Source organism: Spodoptera frugiperda, chromosome 25, assembly GCF_023101765.2.
Source record: "Spodoptera frugiperda isolate SF20-4 chromosome 25, AGI-APGP_CSIRO_Sfru_2.0, whole genome shotgun sequence".
NCBI lineage: Eukaryota > Metazoa > Arthropoda > Insecta > Lepidoptera > Noctuidae > Spodoptera > Spodoptera frugiperda.
In genome coordinates, this window is record NC_064236.1 from 10415397 (window position 1) to 10437423 (window position 22027).

General features: G+C 36.5%; 1 protein-coding gene across 2 annotated transcripts in view; it reads right to left on the reverse strand.

Annotated features, from left to right (window-relative positions):
- The window catches only part of LOC118265290 (carboxypeptidase N subunit 2), a 50201-nt gene extending 29820 nt beyond the window's left edge, over window positions 1-20381 (reverse strand). For both annotated transcript variants that reach the window (XR_004782737.2, XM_035578102.2), the window contains exon 1: window positions 20219-20381. Coding sequence is in view for 1 of the 2 variants with exons in the window: in XM_035578102.2 (XP_035433995.1) it covers window positions 20219-20268 (50 nt within the window). In the remaining variant the exon portion in view is untranslated. The remainder of the gene's footprint in view (window positions 1-20218) is intronic.
- Between the last annotated feature and the right edge of the window lie 1646 nt (window positions 20382-22027).

Consider the following 22027-nt stretch of genomic DNA (forward strand, 5'->3'; position numbering starts at 1 on the left):
GTTCCACTTACAATAAGCATTTTATAATTGTGGTAGAAATAATTTTAGAAACAGTCTAGTCTGTTGTTAATTTGATTAATGTTTATAATTCCCCACTCATTTACTAAAGACGCTGCGCCCAACACCCAGAACTCTGAAGCAAAGCAAATCTGTTTTTTATTGAAGTTACAAATTCGTTACGTAAAAAATGCGTGTGGCGGACAGCTGTTACTTATCTTTTCATAATTTTTGCAACAGAACACTGTGAATAAGTAGATATTTAAATGCCTTTGTTATTTACCTCGTCCCACCTGAATATTAAATAATTAGGGCCGGTTTTCAAAGAGAAGTACCAAAATGTGTTTTAATGGCTCGACAATTGGAGTCGGGGTTTTTGAACATTGTCCTTTATTTGGATTTATTTGAGGGGAAGCAAAGAGCAGTACCTATAGAGATTTTTGGGTCTTTGTTGAATTCGCACGTGGCGTGTCCTTACGTTTTTTGGACCGGTCAGTAAACGGACAGGCCAGGTGTCAAAGCTAATAAACGAGAAGGGTTGGACCGGTCTGCAGATGCAGCAGTATCCATTTCCAAAGCCCTGACAGGGCTAAATGGGTGCCAATCGCTAAACTAGAACACAATGTCTGCATAAAGGAAGGCGATTGAAAGTTTTAAAGTCACGTCAGCAATTAAAGACGAAGTAGCTAATCTTAGTACATAAACAGTGGCCGGTGGCCCCGACAACCACAATAACTGGTTTCCTCCAATTTAACGACTTGCACGAAATATCCACAACCGCCTGAAGTTCTGAAACTTCAAATGTTGCAACATAAACAAGGTTCTCTTTGTTATTACTTTGAATTCTTGTTAACGACAACATTCTTTCTTTTCAAATTCGTGTGGCAACACCTAAGTTCCAGAAAACTACTTATTGTGAAACTGAACACAGCTTTATACTTAACTAGCTTTCCGCCCGCGGCTTCGCCCACGTGTAATTCGGTTATGTATAGCGTTTTTTAATGATGTAGCTTTTAGCTTCGGTAGAGTATACTTTCAAGTTGGTCCCGTTGTTACCTAGTCAGGATCTGATGATGGTATTCCAGGGAAATCAAGGGCAAACCTCAAATTTACAGGCAATTACGTTTTTGACAATTTCATAGATCTGTTTAAGTATTTGCGTCTGATAGTCATCATCCCATGTGAATGAGCTGATGATGGAAGGTACAACTCCTCAACGGTTAGGAGTTGAAAGAAAATTCTTACGAAGTTATACGTACATGTGAGGCTATTAGGTTGACCTGATAATAAAAAGTAAATCTCATTAACGTTAAGAATTTAGGTGAAAATGGATGCGGACAAATTTCGTCTCTTCACTTGTTTCCTTTTAGCTGTTTGTATGGGTAGTGTTAACACAAAATAGGGATTTAAAGGCGTGATGTTATTAATGTTATGCATGTATGTACATAATTATGTATGTTATTATGTATGTTAAAGAGACGACTGAAAGTTGTCATACAAAGTCTTTTTTTTTAAGGATGGGCAATCATCAAATGACCTCTTCCGCTCTGGGTGGAACGGAAGGGAGTGTCAGACTTTTACTGACTAAAACCCACCTCGTTCCTTCAGTTGCCCTTTGCGTTCCGGGGCCACGGTATCTCGTTAGAACTTTCCCGCAGCCCCGGCTCAGTTTATCGCGTTTCCCCCCTTGGGGGTTGACATTTCAAAAATCCCTTCTTAGTGCTCACTTATGTTACTAAAGGAACCTCTGTTCAAAATCTCAGACTCCTATACCGAGCGGTTTCGGCTGTGCGTTAATAAATCAGTCACCCAATCGCACCCCTAAATCACGATTGGAGGGTAGTTTGAAAAAACTTATAATGTCAAACATATTTACTTGCCTATGTACGTGTTCATGCCAAGTTACAAGTTAATAAACCCAAGGAATAAGATTTTTCATAGAAACGTTTTTACCCCTTTTCCCCCCTTGGGGGTTGAATTTCCAAAAATCCTTTCTTAGTGCTCCCCTACATATCCCAAGGAACCTACATTCCAAATTTCAGCTGTCTACGACCAGTAGTTTCGACTGTGCGTTGTCTGTCAGTCAGTCAGTCAGTCAGTCACTCAGTAACGGAAGAGTTTTATATATATAGATTTATATTGTAAATTACACAGTATATTTTACTAAGTAATGGAATATTTATCCCAAACTAAATTTCTGCGTCTAGTGATGGATCTGGAAAGGCTTATCTTAATATCCATCATCTGATGCCATCCTCTGATACAGCAAACAGAAACTAAACTCGATTTGTTACGGAAATTATAAAGCAAGATGAGCTCGTACCTTCATTATATTAAAACGTGTTGTATATTTAATCCTATAATCCATTAATAAAGTCTGTGAGAGGAATTTGTCACAGGCAGGACGGAGCTTCGGTCCGATAACTAACAAAGAGCTCTAAATCCACTCAGTTATAGGCCAAGTGAATGGATCTCCGACGAAGAATCTCAACAGTCGACATAATCCCACTGTAGGAAGGACAAGGCTTGCCCCGAGACCACTGACGATTTAACCTGCCGATCTGTAAGCCTGCCTTACTTTACTACAGCTAATTTGTTACCGAATGCCTTCTACTTACGTAATACCAGCAGAAGTTATTAGTAAATGACTACCGCTCCAGACAATAATAGATGTGCCATTATAAATAGGCACTAGTGAACCTATTAGTGAATTTTGAGTACTAACGAACTGTTTTTGGTCTCATTATTCATTCGATTTTAAAGACACAAACGGTAACTACCACTAACTTTCAATCATAATCTTGTTTACTATTTCTTTTTACAAAAACCGCTAAATGAATCGTCATTTGAGAATTACAGTAAATCAACGAGGTAGTCAAAGTAAAAGCAAATATAGAAAGTCGAATAATGATAAGCTAATGCGTTTATTGCTTCGCGAATCCAACATCTCCCGCGAGATTACTTGTGGCTGTAGACATTATTGAGCCAGAATTATATGAAATGGCAAACTCAGCGCAGACTCAATTTAAGCGAGGGAATGAGAACTACCAACCATACCTTGCCTCCGTCTGACAGCTTGAAGATGAAGCTTGCACTTTCTATTATCTGGTAACTGAAAAGCAATTTACTTTCCGTTCGACGATCCAGGTGCTCCATACAATTCATTTGTACAATCCCTACGTATTTTAGTTAATTGAGAATACTTTGTTCAAACAGAAAATAATGCTTGAAATCTAATTAATAAGTTTGTAAGAATGCAGTAATTACTATTTTTTTTTTTTTACATTTAATGGGTCGACGTTTATTAAACATTCGACTTCACACACACACATTCGACTATTAAACATTTTTATTCCTGAAATGCAAACAATGGTGTAATAGCACTAATTGCGTCTACATTCACGGTGCTACGGTTATGTTATTAGCCGCAGGCAATAATTAATACCATGCCACTCGCTTACTACCACCACACCTGTACATTAAACTATAAATTAATGGCAATTACTATCGATATCGGATCGTGTGACGCCTTTTCCTAATACTGCATCGCGTAGAACGAATACAAAATGTACAGGAATAGTACTCGTAATAGACCCAAAGTATAAATTGTAAATACGGTAATCTCCATCTGTAATCTACGGTACACTGCGGTAATTCGAAGTGATTTCACCTTTGTTATTAGTAAAAGTTCCACTGGCTAACTGTACCGTAAGTGGACAGGGCACGGGTGGTGTTGGGCGCGGGACTTCTCGTAACCCACATTAGCACCACACGGGATACGAAACGGTTATTTTATTCCCCTTTTTCTTTACAAATGGGAAATCGCACCCACATTACGACATGTCGGCCGAGTCGAGGATACTCTGAGAATATCTCCCGAGTTGCTTTTCAGTCTTGTTTAAGATTTGTGACACTGCTTGTGTCTCACTTATTTATGATTGTTATAAATGGTCAAAATTCATTTCCGAAATATACGTTAACATCTTATAAACGTTACCTTAGTTTTTGGTGAACATCGTCATTAGCGCGCCATTAATTTATAAATATTACATCGTCATAAAATGTCAGGATAGTATATCCCGACATTTGTGATTACATTCCACTATCGTACATAGCCTCCCTCATACCTTTTGTTAAACTTTTTCTACGTCGCAATATGCTCACTACCACGACGAGTAGAAAGTACTTCAAGTTATTTGAAACATAGATAAAGTAGGTTCTGCATTTGAACTGGTTGCCAAAAATTTCGCTACTTCACAAAGTTTCATTACGAACTGAAATTAATAGCAGGCTATGAACCGTACTTCGAGTAATACGGCTGTACAACATTCAGTAGAAAACATCGACATTATAAGTACTGTACATTTAAATGCTCTTTAACAGCGAAGTACAAATTATATGCCTTTCTTCGCAAACCGGAGCAGGTTCATCCATTTCATAATTAAGGCTATTCCGTTCCCCCTTTTTCCCTCTTTAGCTATGTACCTGTTGGGGAACAACTTTACTTCTGAAGCATGCGGTTTAATGTTTAAGCACTTTTTTTTCTTTTCAGGGAAACAGAGTCATTTGCCCTCTTACTCGTACCGCAAGAAAATATTAACAAAAAACTTGTTAGCGTTAATAAGCCGGTCGGTAACCCGGCCGATACAAACTGCTCGATAACTGTAACCGAAGTTATAAACATGGCCAAACGAGTACTACAAGAAGCTCTCGATTTGTACGAAAATGAAAAATCGTTAATAAATGAGAATAGTTTGCGACAGTTGGCCAAGCCGCAGATCACCAAATTGTGCCTACTTCAAAACTAAGCCGGAGACTTGTACTGTGTTCGTTGTAAAAGTGTACTGCTATTGACCTACATCCACTTCAAAGGAGAGACAGGGTTAATTTGTTACCCTTGTCCAATTGTCCAACCGTTTCACTTAGAGAGAGGTTAGTCAAAGATGTTTTCACGTAAACCTTGTACATGCCGTCGCGCGTCGGCCATATCAAGAGACATTAGGAGAAACTGCTATTGTAAGATGCTCGGGTTAACATTATTGTATGGTTCAGGTCGAGTGAACTCACTTGTAAAACTAACTCAGCTTGAAATACTAACGAGCGCTATTGAACTTGAACTGTCACGAGCTCGCGACTTCGTCTGCTAATGTTCACGCTATCCGTTATCGTCAATATTTGCATATTAAGTACCAATACTCTATACAATCAGGGTCTAAATAATATATGTGCGAGGGTACACGACGTATCCTTGTAAAGTGGATAACATTTTTATCTTACTGTTAAAGATATTTGTTGGAAACCGCAGATTTAAAAAAAATAAGAAGGTTACGTTTTTGTGTGCAATTCTATTAGTATAAAAGTATTGCAGTTTCGGAGATGTGATAGAGTAGAAAGAAAATTGTTTCCGAAACTCTAATGCACTCTCGGAAGCACTCGAGGCGCATTGCTAAGGAGTCTGGACATCAATAACTCTAAGTGGTCGAGCGTTCTATTTCTGCATAACTTTGTCCTTAGTCTGAAACATTGCTCTAATCGTCCAGTATGCCCTCAAGCCAATTTATGTTTATAGAAAGCAACGAACAAAGACTTGAAATAATGCATTGACATACGCGCATAAGCGCATTTGAAACAAATTGACAGCCTTTGACGTTACATTCGACGGGTTAAAAAAGGGTCCTTCAGTTGACTCCCTCAACTCACATCTTTTATGGGATAAGACCTGCTTAAATCTACTTTTATCTTTCTCTCAATTTATTTGTTTGAAGATTACATACCTACGTAATAGAAAATTGTTGATAATTTGGCTGACAAAACTATTGTAGGTAAATACCTTTTTTGAGGTAACCGAAGGTCATTCCATTGACTGTGTGTAATAAAGCGTAGTCGAGTAATTTTCTACACAAAAATTTAACTTCAAAGTAAAAATGAATATTACGTGGGAACTTTGTGAAACAATTTACAACTCTTTTCAAATTATAATTCTCTTTCATCGACTTAATTATATTAAACTGATTGAGCATTTAACTTTTCTTTAGATTTAAAGTTTGATTTTTAATTATCAGGTAACAACTGTCATAACAATAATTGCTTTACTTCATTCTTCGATTGCGAGGGTGTACAAACTCAACTATAAAAGGTATAGAATGTATTGTGATAACCGGCCCTGGTATCCATCAGCAACCGTAATTAATGCTACACCCATATTATACAGAAACATTAAGTACCTTCCCAAAATGTCACCAAACATTACAGGCATCGAGATAATAAACAAACATGTAGGCGCTCGTGTGTCATGTCTATAATATCCCATTCGATTAGTGGAATGCATATTTCATCAGAACCCACCGCTAGGGGTACTCTCTCCCGAGAATAGTAAATACGTAGATAGTACTAAACCTTGGGGAGTGAAACTGGCTGGTAAATATAAATCGCTTTATTCTCTAAAAATCTGTGAAGCCGTTCTGCCGGCTGTATCTTGTGTTATTCACGAAACTCCAAGACGGAAGACGCCTCGGCACAAAGTTCGGCGTCCCACCATTAAGGTAGCTCCACTATGCGATTTACACAAGTTTCTTTTCAGTGAGTTGATACTAGCGGCCGAGGGCATCATTATATCCAGATCTTTAGCCTACTTCTTTCCTACAATAAGAAGAATCCAAACTCGTAACAACGACCTGTGTTTTTCTGTTCCCTTTGTTTAATATCACCTTTCTCAAACTTTCACAAGCTCCTGCTGTTTTAAACACTTCCATGGATTTAAGAGCTCATAAACTTTTTTAAGAGCATTTGAATAATTTGATTAGAGTTTGAGCTCGTATCGGTTCTCAGAATCTTAAATACCGATTCAGCTCAACTTACTTAACTTAGGCAATCTTAAAAACGGAAAGTTTCTCAATTTAACTAATTTTCTGTACCGTATTTATTTATGGACATACACACGAACTCAATACAAACGTGAGAATAGTTTTTGAAGAGCCGTATCAATCGACCGACTGCGAATAATCTTTGTTTTATTGAATAGGACATATTTAATTATGTGAGTTGTCACTATTATGGTATCATTTAATATGAGAGAAGTATGTAGAGGATGTTTTACGCGAAATATACTAAGTTACGCGTCACGGGAACACAACGAGATAGTAAGTTTACATTGTACACCTCAAGAAGTGTTGAACGATCACAACGTACTCCAAGCGACAATGTTCAGGCGTCTGGCGAACCCAAGGTTTCTAGAATGTGAATTTTGTAACATTTTATGTTGCTTTTATCCCCCTAACGCTACTTTCATGATTCAGGTTTTGAAATGCTGTTTTACGTTCCTCGTCTTTATTGTACACTTTAGTCATGCATTTAGCAACATGCTTCAGGATTGTATGCTCGAGAGAGATCATCGTCCATTATCATAAGCGCGATGATGAACTATTTTATCTCTATTTATGCCAAAAGATGTTGTTGGCAGATCGCCTCCAACCGGTCCTTTAACAGTGAACGACTATTTTGTATCTGATACGATAATGATGATCATTTCAAAATGTGAACGAGTCTAATCATTGACAGATCCGTAAAGCTCTGACACATTTCGTCTTGTCTCATTTACTCAACATACCTTTCTTTTATTTTTATTTTGAATTAAAATAATCAAAAGTTTTTTATTTTATTCCTTGAATTTTAAACATCAATTTAGTATTTATTCACAGTAGGTATCCATAATTTAATATTAGCAGAAACAAGACAAACTTTGATTAGACACCGTTTGACAATTACGACTAGATACGGTCAATTCAGTTATATCGGTACTTTGTTTAATTTAGTTTAATTTTAGGTTTATGCTAAATTCAGATCTCAACGTAACAAAATTTTATATATTTGTTTAAACACCTAACAATATAATTTTGATTAGGTAATATTTTCAAGGACGACACTCAAACAAAGTGTAAAATACAAAGGAAATATCAAACGCAATAAAAATGGCGTCATCAAATTGAACGCAGATAGTTTTGTGAATCGTAGTGCGTATAACTGGCACCCCTCATAAGTGTAAGCGCAGGGAACCCCACGGTCTGTAGGGTTCCAGAGAAGGGGTGACTAAACAGGGGTTCATCTTTAATACCCTCTATGATTCGTCGCAAATGAAAATAATCAATACTTTTACAACAAATTCGCGGGTCCGAATCAAACCATATGGTAAATTTTAAACAAAAACGAAAATGTTTATTTTTTGAAATCGATTCAAAATATATTATGGTAACTAGATATTTTTACTATTCTTAGTTAATTTTCTGCTACCTAATTTTATTAGAATGTGATATTTTGATTTCAAGAAGGCGCGCTCCTGTCTCCTTTTAGTCAACTTATAAATTCTCCTTGTTACATAAACTTTATATAAAAAAAAACTAGAGCGTAATGGATGGGTCTTTTAACAGAATCTCAACTTTTGTAGCTAAGGTAATGGGATATTTTCTGTGAAACATGTTTGTGTGCCCCAAATAAGCTATTTACTTGAATATTAATGTATAATAACGTGTAGGTATCTATCGTAACCAAACTGTTTGCCAATAATATAGTAGGGACAGTACATTGATTTAAAACTTCTACCGTACGGTAGTTTTTTTAACAAACACAAACGAGCTAATTTTAACAACAAGAACATGGCGACTGTCGCCAGCCTGAATTAGTGATTGAGAACGATCCCGCTTTGAATACCGTCAACCGGATTGCAGCAATAGCTAAATGGATTACAAATTGCTATTAAAAAATGCATGGTGTTCTATCGCTGCCTGCAATCCTGCCGAGTCATCAATAACGCAGCGCCGTCAAATCGTAGTATGCAGATTGAAACCGAGTGTTAGGAGGATGCCAAATTTATGTATGAAGGTCGATTGGCAGTTACCGCTCGGGTGGTAAACCGTAGTGTCGAAACGATAAAGACAATTCAGAAAGGACGGAGGTTAGGCAGGCCAACGATAAGTGGTATCATAATGCTTGTGCAATTTGTGAGAGCTGAGATCTGACCTCATACACTTTCTTTGAGGGAACGTAAACTCTAAAGTGTTCTTCTCACCTCCATTATACGACGTGTAACAGAAAGGTTTCGTCATATTTAAGGAGCCAATATATCTATGTACTTTGTAAACACACGAACACTGACACTTACAACTACATCTACTTGTCAAAAGGCTTAAAATATGAGCTGGTGGAGAATTTTGGATACATTAGAAAAACTGCGTGTAAACCCGTCCGTCAGAAAGTTTATTCATAGATGTATGAAAGAATCGAAATCTAATAAAACCTCAATACAGGCCCGTCCATTTATTACGACGCATCAAAATAATCAAATTTAGGTATTCTATTCGAGTGTGACTGGCAATATTGGGACCTGCCGAGTCATAGGCCGCCGTCGCTTTTCTAGTTTCAATCTAACTGAAGTTGACCTATCACCTTACTTTCGCCAATATTTTGTAAGTAGTATCCAGCCTACGCACAATCGATAGACACCAGACGGCCTGCCTCCTCTCCTCGAGTATGTTTGTGTATATCTTTGCATTCGTTTATTTAAATTACGACGTAATTTATTGTTACTTTCATAGTATCTCGCCCTTCCTTTCATTTCTCTTTTCCAAGTCCAACTTGGAAACTTCCCTGGTATCCAATTTTATGCAGGATGCATAAGGAATATTTGAAATTGTAATTTTTGAGGTGTTTGCAAAATGTCAGTGGATATTGCGTAATTTATTTACATTGCATTAATTTCTTAGTTTACTTTCTTTTATCAGTAGGAAGTCTTATTCTTCTTACGAGTGTTAAGTAACTAGATAGAATGAGTTGTTGACAACTTTATATTTTGCTTAAGCCATATTTTATCAGAATTAGCAGAGCGCACCCCGGCAATGAAATTCCAAACATTATAACGACTTGTATAATTCTTTTGTCCTTATAATAAATTGTTTCAAAATTGTGTAAAATGTCGGTATAACAAAGTTTGTTGCGATAAAGAGCCGGTAGAATGGCGCGCGCCGCAAGACGTGTCGTGTTTGTTATTTCTGTTGTGTGAGTAACATTGTTTGGTGGGCCGGAGAGCCGGCGCTGGGTGGCAACATATTCAACAATGTAGTAATACCTCTACGTGCCCAGACTGTCCGCGCCGCAGGCACAGCCCAGCCAAGAGCGCAGGCAAACACCGTAGGGATATACCGGTACAATGTTCCCTCCTATATTGTACCTGCCCCGACGCGCACCACTCCGCTCTATGCCATCACTCCACCTATTCAAATCGCTGCATATTAGAAAGCACTTCCACTGGCTTTTTGAGCAAGATATTCTAGTTATATTCTCGCTGATATTTACAATATTTTGTCATTTTAAAAAGTACTAATGGTAACATCAATATTTTATTTGTTATAAATCCAGTCAAAGTCGTAAACACGAACATTAACTGATAGAAAAATCGAAACCGAAAATTCTATTTTCACTAACGACGTATCCTCTCATGGGTGTCGTAAGAAATGAGTATAAAGTCGGCACATGTAAGGTGAACACGCCATCCACTGCTGATAACTTTGTATCGTAAAAGATATTTTCATTTAATAATAATAAAAATGAGCGCGTTTGGTTTGTTTACAAAAAATATTTTTTTTAATATATTTTAATATATACATATTATTTGAGTGATAGTTTTTTGTTACTTCATTTATCTTTACTTTTGTTTGGTGGTGGAAATATTGTCAGTAGTTTTGGAGACGATCAGTGTTCATCTATTTATTGGAGAAAGAATTTACATGCACCTCACACGCTTTTGGTAAAATTATGATAAGCTGTACATCTTTTATCTAGACAAAGCATGTTCGACTGCCTCGACGTCCTGTCTACACATAAAAGAAACGTCAAACGCTTAGTCTTCAGCTGCACGGTTGACTCAGTGCCCGCCCGGGCGACTCATTGAACAACGTGTATGTTCGATTCCACCGGTACAACAATTTATATAATCCACAAATCCGGGTCCAAGTGTTTGTGTACCTAAACAAACCTTATACAATCCAAGTGTAAAGACTAAAACAATGTTTTGTAAAAACAAGAAAAACAAAACTAGTTTCGGCACGACCATAGTGTGTACAGATCAATTCCGTGGCTTGTGTACAGAATCTTAATTTGTTCCATTAGCAATAGGCTCGCTTCCTATTACATGGAACTAATAATATAATTGAAGAAAACTACCAAAAGGACAAACTATTCTACCTACTAACTATAGCTTCATAGGAATACAGACGTGATGTTATATATGTAGGTAGTATAATATAGATAGTCCATTACAGAGCTTTTCTTACTAACGACAGATAGATCACGAATCTTAACGCAGATACTTGAGTTACGGACCTCTTTAAAAACGGGGATAATAAAAGGTCAAAGTTTTTAAGAGACCCTAGACTTCGGTTTTCGTTAATGACTTACTAAATAGTTTCCCTACGCGTGTCATATAATTAATTGACTTCTAATGAAACCGTTTACCTTAATAGATGGGATAATTAACCCTATACTTGGCAAAGAATTTTAGGTGCTTTTTTTTAATTTTTTTTTCTTACCCTGTTTTTGACATGGGCAAGTAACTTGTAAAAAATAATAAAAAAAATCCTACGTCTATAGTTATTGTAATATTGCATGTGTCTTAAAATGCACATTGCCAAGGGGTCTGAATAACAATGGAAAAAAGCGTGTGTGTCCCAGAATGCACATTGCTGTAGTACATGAAAAATAAAAATCCAAGTTTATAATAAAAATAAATGTTTGAGGAATAATATTCTTAACACTAATTATTTTAACAAGTCTTTAAGAATCACATAAGTTATATTTGAGATCACAATTTGAGTCGCAGTCGCGTAATTACTACAAAATCTGATAGTAACTGTTGAGATTATCACACAAAGTAAATATAATTTTACTTTGTGTGATAATCTCAACAATTACTCACACAAAGTAAATATAATTTTACTTTGTGTGATAATCTTTTTTTTTATGCTAAATGGGCCGACGTTTGGCCGCTATCTTGCCTGATGGTAAGTGATGATGCGGCCTACGATGAAGCACGTCTGCCCATAAGCAACCTATTCACTCGGGCTTTGAAGACACCCAGGTTATACCCACCAGGAAAAACAGACTCCGGCAAGGAGTTCCACTCCCTAGCAGTTCGCACAAGGAAGCTTGAAGCGAAGCGCTTCGTGCGAGTGGGTGGGATATCTACCATGAAGCGGTGACGCCTCGCCGATTGTCTTGTGGTTCGATGATGGAAAGGACTAGGAGGAATCAAGTTATGCAGTTCCCCCGCACACTCTCCGAAATGTATCCAGTAAAAAACGGAAAGGCGCAAGGTCGCACCTTGCGCCTGTGTTCAAGACTTTGAAGCCGGGCCTCCACAAGCGCATCATCATTGATAAGCTTCTTGGCACGCCTTTCAATGTGTTCGAGCGCATCCAGCTGGTATTTGGCCGAGCCGTCCCAAAGGTGAGAACAGTACTCCATACATGACCGAACCTACGCTTGGTACAGGCTCAGCAGTTGTTTCGGTGTGAAGTACCGTCTCACCCTCGAGAGGATGCCTAACTTCCTACCAGCCAGATGCGCCTTCGACTCTATATAAGAGCCGAAGTTTAGCGTTGGCGAGAGAGTTACGCCCAGAAGCTCAAGATGATCCGATATTGGAACGGGTACATTTCGGAAAGTAGGAGCCAGTGGAAATTGACTCCGTTTGGTGGAGAATAGATGCCTGGGCATTTATTGTCAGATGAAGAGAATGAATTCTGTGAAGTTTTTACAACGTTAGACTCTCCGTCTGGACCAATAACTTTGAATCAGAAAACCACCCATGTTCATCAACCAGCCATCCCATCTCCACAACAATGTAGATTTTCTAATGAAGATGGTAAGGATGGAGTCCCTGAGCTTGTGTCGGAGTCACGTCTGCGGCCATGATTAGAAATACTACGATGAAACGTTAGTTCGTCTCCTGAGGAATCAATGTTCTCTGCGCCAGATCCTGCTCTTGCTTTGGGGACTAACGCTAATATTTTTTGTCCTCTGATCTTGTACGGAAATTAAAAATGTTACTATGGACTTTCATTATTATTAATTACATACAATAAGCCTATTGCAGCCCGCTATTGAACGTAAGCCTCCTCCATTTACAATTATAATTACCTACTAAGTGATCTGGCAATGTGCATTTGAATGCACACAGAATAGGGAAGGTAGAAATGCAAGCAAGCTGGCAATGTGCATTTGCAGACACATCAAGAAATAAACAAATATTACGATATCAAATTACCGCCATCGTTTTGAAATATTAGCAATCATCCAAGCAAACACATTCAAGAGTAGATTAACATTATAAAACGTAAGTTTAAGCGATTATAAATAAGTATTATAATCGATTTTTACCATGTTAGTCGTCGACGTGTGCGCACGCGCTGCTATTTTGAAGCCGACTGACAACCAGTGTTGCCAATTAACACTGATTCTCTTTTTTATGACATTTTAGGACATTTATCTATACAGTAGTAGTAAAATAAAACATAAATACTGCTGTGTCTGGTCGCTATATTTTTTTTTTAAATGTGTGCATTACAGTGCACATGGTCAAGTATAGGGTTTTAAACTCTGTTTTATTAATGCTTAGAATGTCTTGTCATTTTACAGGCAAGATTTATGTTCCATACTCATGATTTAGTTGGATGTCAATATTAAAAAGTGATTGTCATGTTAGTTAATCTTCATCAAAAGCTCGGTTGTTTGTTACCAAGAATGATAAGTTAATTTAGAATTAATTGCACAATTTGCCAATTATTAAACTACCTAGAGACCAACAATTTCCACAAATATAGAGTGAGACGTCTGTAATCATGTAAACGTGCCTACAACAAGGAAGATCCTAGTGTTATGCGACGTTTACAAAACGTGGGCACGGGACCAATCTACGCAGAGCTAAAATCAAATAAGACGGTCCGGCGATCATCGTCATGGACTCAGTACGGACAGCTACAAACGTTAGTCTGGTATAAATCCAGTTATGCACCAGCACGTTCGTCGATAACATTACCATAATCTTCCTGATCCTTGCACCCCATAGCAAAAGAAAGAGATGTTCTCTAAAAAAGATTGTCAGCGTCTATATCGATTACTAGACCCGATAGAAATTGGCTATTTCGAGTAACTGAATAATATGTTATGATTGCCAGCCTGGCAACCCCAAGACCTAATTCGCTCGACCTAAGATTTGTTTAGAGTAAATATTTTGAGAGAGCTTTCCTTAAGGGCCTAGTCTATTTTCTGATTTTTTGTTGCTTCGCACCAGTAGCTATACTGTTCTGAATGATATTAAATTAAACCTTTTTAAATAAACTGTAAAGTTCGATTGAAATAAGGGTAGAGTTTAGGCTACCAAATGTAAACAGCTTTGTTTTTTAAATCCGACTTATAATCCTAAAAATTTGCATGATCAATGAAACTCTAAAAAGCAGCTTTGTAATAAATGCCAGATACAAAATTGGATTATGAAAACCTTAATAAAAAGGTGGTTATTTTGCTCGTTGAATTATTAATATTCTACGTTGACAAAAATAAACGTTCAGATGAAGTTTTAATTTTGATTTGACTATGCAGTAGTAGATTTTTGGAAATACTTTTAATATCTCATACACGATCTTCAAACGAACGAATGATTGGAAAATTCCAATATCATGCATAAGATTGATATGAACGAATTAATAATAATTCGTCATGACTTTCGTGTCGGTTTAAATGCGCTTTTACAGTACAATACCAATATAAAAGTAGAATGTGCACGTTCTATTCCAATAACATAAACATTTTATGAACTAGATTGCTTCATCCCCCAGAGTCCCACTGCTAACTAAATTCCGAAACGACATAAGATTTTCTATAATGGAAAAATTTGTAATAACGGTGCACTGCTATATTTTAAAATTCAATTTTGAATTCCTAAGCTTTATTGTGTAATATTGGGTATATTGGATTATATTTATTGTTCAGGTATGTTTTAATACGGTCCTCTTAAAACGTTCCCGTTGTGTCCATGTATCTGTATCACAGGGACAAAGTATTCTGTGTTGACCTAGGTCGCGGTCTCTATGCGTGTCTTATTTTATTAAATTGTTCAGCAATTTTTATAAGATTTTACGTAATATGCGCATGTAAAGCAAAAGCCCTAACTATGGTAAATCTGGATAGGTACTTATTTTCCGGAATAACCTAAGAGTTAGCAACATGGGCCGGTTAAATGTTAAAATTTACGGATAATTTAGTTCGAGCTTTTACAGTAACACATATATTATATAATCCTCACTAATCTTGTTTTAGGTACTTAGGTACTAAATACAGTTACTTGTCTACCTATTATTATAGTTTATCTAAAAATAACAGTTAAGTAAAGTTTCAATATTGATCTTGAAAACGTGAAACAAATGAATTTGGAATATAATCTATTAATCCTTCCCATGACTGCAGCAAACAAATGCGACAAAAAAGAATGAAAGTCCCCATTGATCCTGCCAATCAACATATTGCTCACGATCCAAGTATGGATGCAGGTCGTTAATATTTCATTTTGATGGGGAATCATACATAAACAACCTGCCAGTTGACAACTGATTGCAGGAAATGGACTTATCTATGAGCGAATGAGCAATCCGCTTTCACCTGGCAAAAATCCATTGCTATAATTATGTATGCGAGAGTCTGAATCGAAAACGGCCCGACAGGATTGATTGGATATTTTTTAGGTTTTTAAAAAGTTTTAGCGACGCATAGCATTAAAGAGATTAATCGGATAAATAATCCTTCGTGGTATCCATGTGAGCCTTTAATCATTGCAATTAAGATGTGAAGCAATTAGATGAAGCAGGCTCGAATTGTACCTTATGGAAAATTTTAACAAGTACAACATACATATCTCCGGTACTCACGTCCTCCGAGAAGTCAGTGCGTGGTAATACATATATTATGATGAATTTATTTACGAGAAACCTTATTACCTGTTAACTCTTTAAAATATGTGAAAATAACAATTTACCACAAAATTACATAATACTCCTTTCTCTTGGTTGTTCCAAAAATATTTCTAGTCATCTATAGAAACCATTTCATTAGTTGAGTATTCGCAAAACTGACCATGAATTGTCAATGTCAACTCCTGGGTCGAACTGTCCAAAAACTAATCTACAAGAATTCACAGGAACCCTGTAATCTTGTTTTAAAGTTTAACAATTAAGACCTACCTACAACAATGTTAAACGAAACTATTAAAAAAGTTACTTTAAATTGAAAACGACCTTTTAAAATACTTAAAGATTGTAAAGATTTTAAAGAATAACTCTTTTTAGAAGGCAATTTAAAAGCACTCTTTGTTGGCTTCCTGTCTAAGCTTTAATCATTCTCCATTACTTAATTAAAGTAACAAAAAGTGCTTCTTATAATAATCCAAAATGTAAATAAGATGGTACAATATAAATTGTTGGGATACTTTGGCAGGTAATCCTAATGATTTAAATTAAAATGATTTAAAAGGTGTAATTATACGCCTTATAAATCAAAATAAAAATTAATTAATCAATGTGTAGATTTATTTAAACCTCTAATCCTTATGTATGACTACTTATGCTGGTTTGCTGATCTAAATATGCCATAAAAAAACAATCGATCTATGTGGAGAAATTATATCCAGGATTGTGATTAGCAGTCTTCAAAATCTTCGTCTTCTTCCTAGCAGTTCTCAGCTAGTTCCTTCAGACGAATTGCTCTTACGTAATTATAGTTCTAAGATGATGATCCTTTAGAACCTCAAGGGGTTCTATGTGTTCCACACCCTTGCACCTACATAAGAATCGGGTCATTGGGATGGTTTTCAGTCAGTAAAAATCTGACAGTACCATTTATACCATATTTTTTTATGACGGTTTAATTAACTATATTCTACCAATCTTGCTTCTCCCGCCTTGGATGAGGCGAGAGTGAGTGTCAGACTCTTACTGACGAAAAACCACCCATTTCTTTCTCCTGCTTTGAGCCGGAGCCCCGGTAATCCTATAGCCTAAGATTTAAGATGGGTATCCCAACGAGTCAGGTTTACGGCTAATGAGCTATGACTCATAGCCTCTGATTACAAAGGTGTCATTAGGATTCAGATATCGAGCAAATTATACGTTTATGCTAAAACTGGACAGCCATCTTAACACCGACTGCGGTCCAAGTAGCTCAACATGAAGGTTAAATAAATCGCAGATACGAGTATGACATTAAATATCATCAAGTAGCTTAACATGAAGGTTAAATAAAGCGCAAATATAAGTATGACATTAAATATCATGAGCAAAAATTGTACAAACTCAAATTTATTTTTTCATGTTTGATCATTGCAATTAAGTAATTACTTTATGATAATTTCGAAGTACTTAATCGGCTTCCGCGCACTTTGACCGTACTTATCTTGCTTTTGATCTTTTTAATCCTCAAATGAAGATACTTTAAGGGATTGATAAATATTTATATGTGTAAGAAGCTCTCAAAACAACTTCTCAAGTATTCTGACGATTTAAAAGTTCAATGTAAGTACATTATTCTGATACCGAAAAGAGATTTTGACAAATTTTATAAAGCGTTCGTCGAATGGGTGTACTTGAGATGCTTCAAGATTTCAGCGTCGATTCTCAGTCAAAGTAGGTAGGTTATTTAGACCTTTTACTTTATTGTCGACAAGATTCTAGGACTTTATTACTCTTTCCAGTAATAAAACAGGTATGTAGGTACTTATTTGTTTAAATACCGATACATCAGCCCACCTCTTCGGGGAATGTATAAGAGGTGAGATATTATGTATGGCCCATAACCCGATCCCACTATTAACATATCTATTTTACATCCCACTACCGCGAATTTGTCCGCAAGGGTTTCCGTCCCTTAAGACGATATAATTAAATACCAATCTTATTGCTATCAACAGATCCTCCTATAGGTAACATTCAATGAGTTCTTGATGTCATCCACTACAAAGAAGTATGAAAATGTCTGTACATAAAACATAAAAAAATCCATTCATTTTTACGATATTGCCTTCAAGTTTCGCTATTCTGATAAAATCCTGTGACACTACGCTCCATAAACCGACGCGACTCTAGGTTTCCAAGAAATCACGTCGATCCATTGATGCGGAAATGAAAGAATCCCCCAAGAAACTGGCGAAGATATTTTTAATAGTAAAAATGTACGAGATATTGAAGCTGTGTTTAAAATACAATGGGGTCTTAGGTCTCAGTACAACGGCGAACAATGGTAAAAGAAAGATCTAGAAGATTTCAGCTTGTTGTTCCCGATGCACAACACTTCGCGTCCCAAAAACCCGCTGACTGGAAACACAACAGTCGTTGGTTTCTTCTCTTTTAAGCATATAATAATGTACTAGAACGTCACACCTTTTGTTGTCCAGCCACACGCATGTTTAGCCTATTATATTATGTGGAGCTCACCCTAATGAATAATCTTTATTTACAGTGTACCTATTAAATATAATTAATTCCTAACACAAGTAATACTAGTATTAACTGTACTAGTACTTACATTTCCCAACTATAGAACCAAACCTCAGAGTGTAGCACCTATCATCCCACACGATATTATTACCTATGCCTAATTAAAAAAATATCCCGTCAAGCACCGTTGAAAAGGAAAATACGAGCCAAAGATAGGTATATTATTTTCCCAGTTGAGAAAGACTATTTATTAGAGGAATAGGTCTTCACACAAAGGCTCTAACTAATCAATCATCTTCGTATCAGAAAATATGAAGCGATCGCCTTATTCTTTCAATAAAACTGCGATTACATACTTGATTAACGAATCATAACGAAGATAAAATACTTTGGTCTTATTATTGTGCTCTTTGCCGGTTTTCAGATTATTACAGCTATTTGAGTCTTTTTCTTAACAACATAACAATATCAGGGACAGTGCCCTTAAGACGTGTAATATTTTTTCTAAATAGCACATAGTTCCGTTGTTACTTGGGGCCAGGATCGCTTTTAAATTGCATATCTTAAAGGCTCTCTGTTATGATTGCAACCTCATGATAAATAGCCTGTAGCCGGCGGCCGACGTCCCCTAGTAATCCCACCAAGTTCTTGTAAGACGAGTTCCTCCTGAATAAATCCTTCACAATTTTCCCGTTTATTTCCATCATACATCCGAATTATTTGAGCTACATCAAGTACCTAATTTACTCATAAACTAATCGCTATTATCGCTCTTAGATAGTAAATAATGTACCAAGATTCCGAGCTCCAATACTTACGAAACTCTATAACATCGTAACCAACAAATAAGTAAAGCTTTTGAACAAATACTTACAATACCAGTACTTGTAATTACTTTATCCGTCCGATGTTTGGAACTTCATTTACCCAGTCGTGTTTCGGAAGAATTTATTAAGTAGGTACATTCAATCCGTAACAACAATTAATAATTGACAGCTGTGGTTATCCACATCCTACAACCGAAACTCCGACAGTCCGTTAAACTATTCGAAAGATATTCAAATTATAGCGCAGTACACAAATGTAGATATACCTAATAGATTATTTATTTATTACATCCGACGGGCCTGTGTGATTGGATTCTTCCGGATCCAGGAAATTGATTTATTTTCCAATTACAATTGTTGTTCCCCGCTCTAAGTTAGCGCCTTTAAGCCGTAATCGATTGACGAAGATTTAGGAACATAAAAAGAAAACTGTGTAAAAACAGAAGTACGAAATTGTATCGCGGCATTCCAACCCCTCATACACTGATGTTATGCCAATCTCGGCTTCGGAAACCACAATAAAAATAAGTCGAATATAGCTCGAGCCGTAAAAAGTTTTCTTTTTTCTTTAACTATCCGTCCTTTTAGTTTATTAAGTTTTTAAGCACTTCTGTCGTAACTTACTTCCCCAAAGTTAGTAACGCCATAGTTTATAACAAGAAAAAAATGCAATTCGCGAAGTCTGTCTTACTTAATATTTTTTTTCCAAATTAAGTATAACGCTTAGGCCAAAAATAAATATCGCCAAGGCAATATCAATAATACCGCAATTCGCAAATAACAAATTTCCTATGTGCGAAGCCGGAACTAATACCGAATTATGATAATTCTGAAAAAAAGTTATTTCTCACGTTAAATGGTACATACTTGAAGAAATGACAACTCGCAAATCCGCTTGGCCAAACTTGCTTCTCCATTTTCACAAAAACTTTATTTAAGATCAGAATAAACTTTGTCCGAACACATTGCAAGCGCGGCACGCCGACACTGACGAGCGGGTACGACGCGTGGCACTATCGCGGCAGTCGCGTTCGTGACTGAATGCTATAGAGCCGCGGAGCCGGAGCCGGCGGATAGGGTGGCTGCCCTCGTCCCGCGCCGCGCCGCCCTCAGCGCGCCCAGCCTTCTCTAGCGTCTCCCCTCGAAGGCATTATTCTACGCCGGACACTACATTTAAGCAAAAAACAAAAATCTACTTTGGCTTTTAAGTCCCCAAAATTGCTTGCAATTACATGACTCTACCCTACTTAAAAGAAAAAAGTTAAGATATTTCTTCAAAAGGTTAGCGGGATGAAACTTGATCATAATATTTATAAGCTGTAAACGTACAAACATTTTAGCTGTTGAACGTAACTTTTGTAAAACGTTATTTATCTGTCACGACATAAAATGTCGAATGTTAAATTATATCCATTGTTACATCTATTTTAGGAAGATAAATACCCATGTGTAATGATCCTGGCGCGGCACTTGCTGAATAATTAACATCAGTTTTAATAACACAATAAACCATCGGCCGTCGAGCAAAACAATTATTGTATAACGTAATGTCTTTTTCATGGATCTGGAAATTAGCAGAAGCAATATTTCTCAGGTACCTATCAATGGAAGTAGGTTATATAACAGGAAATAATTTTGCGAGTAACTATTTGTTGTTATATGTTTTCCTCATTCAATCAAAAGCCTCCCTCATAAGAAAAGCTGACCACAGTATAGATACAGCACCGACTAGCTACGTATATTTTTTATTATCTCATTAGTTCTCCCCGTCGTCTAACAATGCCCTAATCTTGCGTGTTTGCTCTCTGGCACCTAATAGATAATTTAAAAGCTCTACAATTAGCCGACGTGGTCCGGTCGGTAATAATGCTTTTAACTTTACTTGTTCCGAACTAAATGTGCAATTTATTTAAAAATATAAAGAAATTTCACATTATATTGTTACGGTCTTTTCAAAATAATGTTTCTTTCGAAACAATCTGGTTCGAAGAACTTTAGAACCGCTACGAAATATTATATTCATAGAAATACGTATTTTTTGTAAAAAAAAATAGGGTTAGTGAAATATATCAATTTATAGATTGAACGTTACGTAGATCAGTCTCATCGTGAATGGGCGCCTTAATGTGATGGTTTCAAATCATCAGACAGGTTTTTTATGGTATTTTCCACATAACAAGGGAAAAAACCGCGAACGTATGCCTTAACACCGTTAGAAATATAAATTCTGTGACTTTTTTAAACTTGAAATACGTCACACTTCAAAAAACTGTAAAACTGGACCAACAGGACAGGGCTATTAATTAGACGTAGTTAATGTTTTAAACCCCTATTTATGAAACCAACAAAAAATAGGTCTCATACTATTACTATTAGGCTTCATACTTATGTCAAAAACAAGGAAAGTCATATTTAGATAAACAAATGTCTAATATTACAGCAGTATTTATACCTAAGCTAGGTTATTAGTAACAACCAGCGACGCTTGCGTTATCAGCATAAAAAGTGGTCTATGTGTTGTTCTAAAATTTAGAAACTCTCTGTGCCCCATCCTGCCTTTCTGACGTGAGTAACTAACATTCATCCAAAGTTTTGCATCATGTACTATTCATGTTTTGCATCTATTATAATTTACTGTCGAAATTTTATATTACAGGTGATATTTTCGAGTACTAA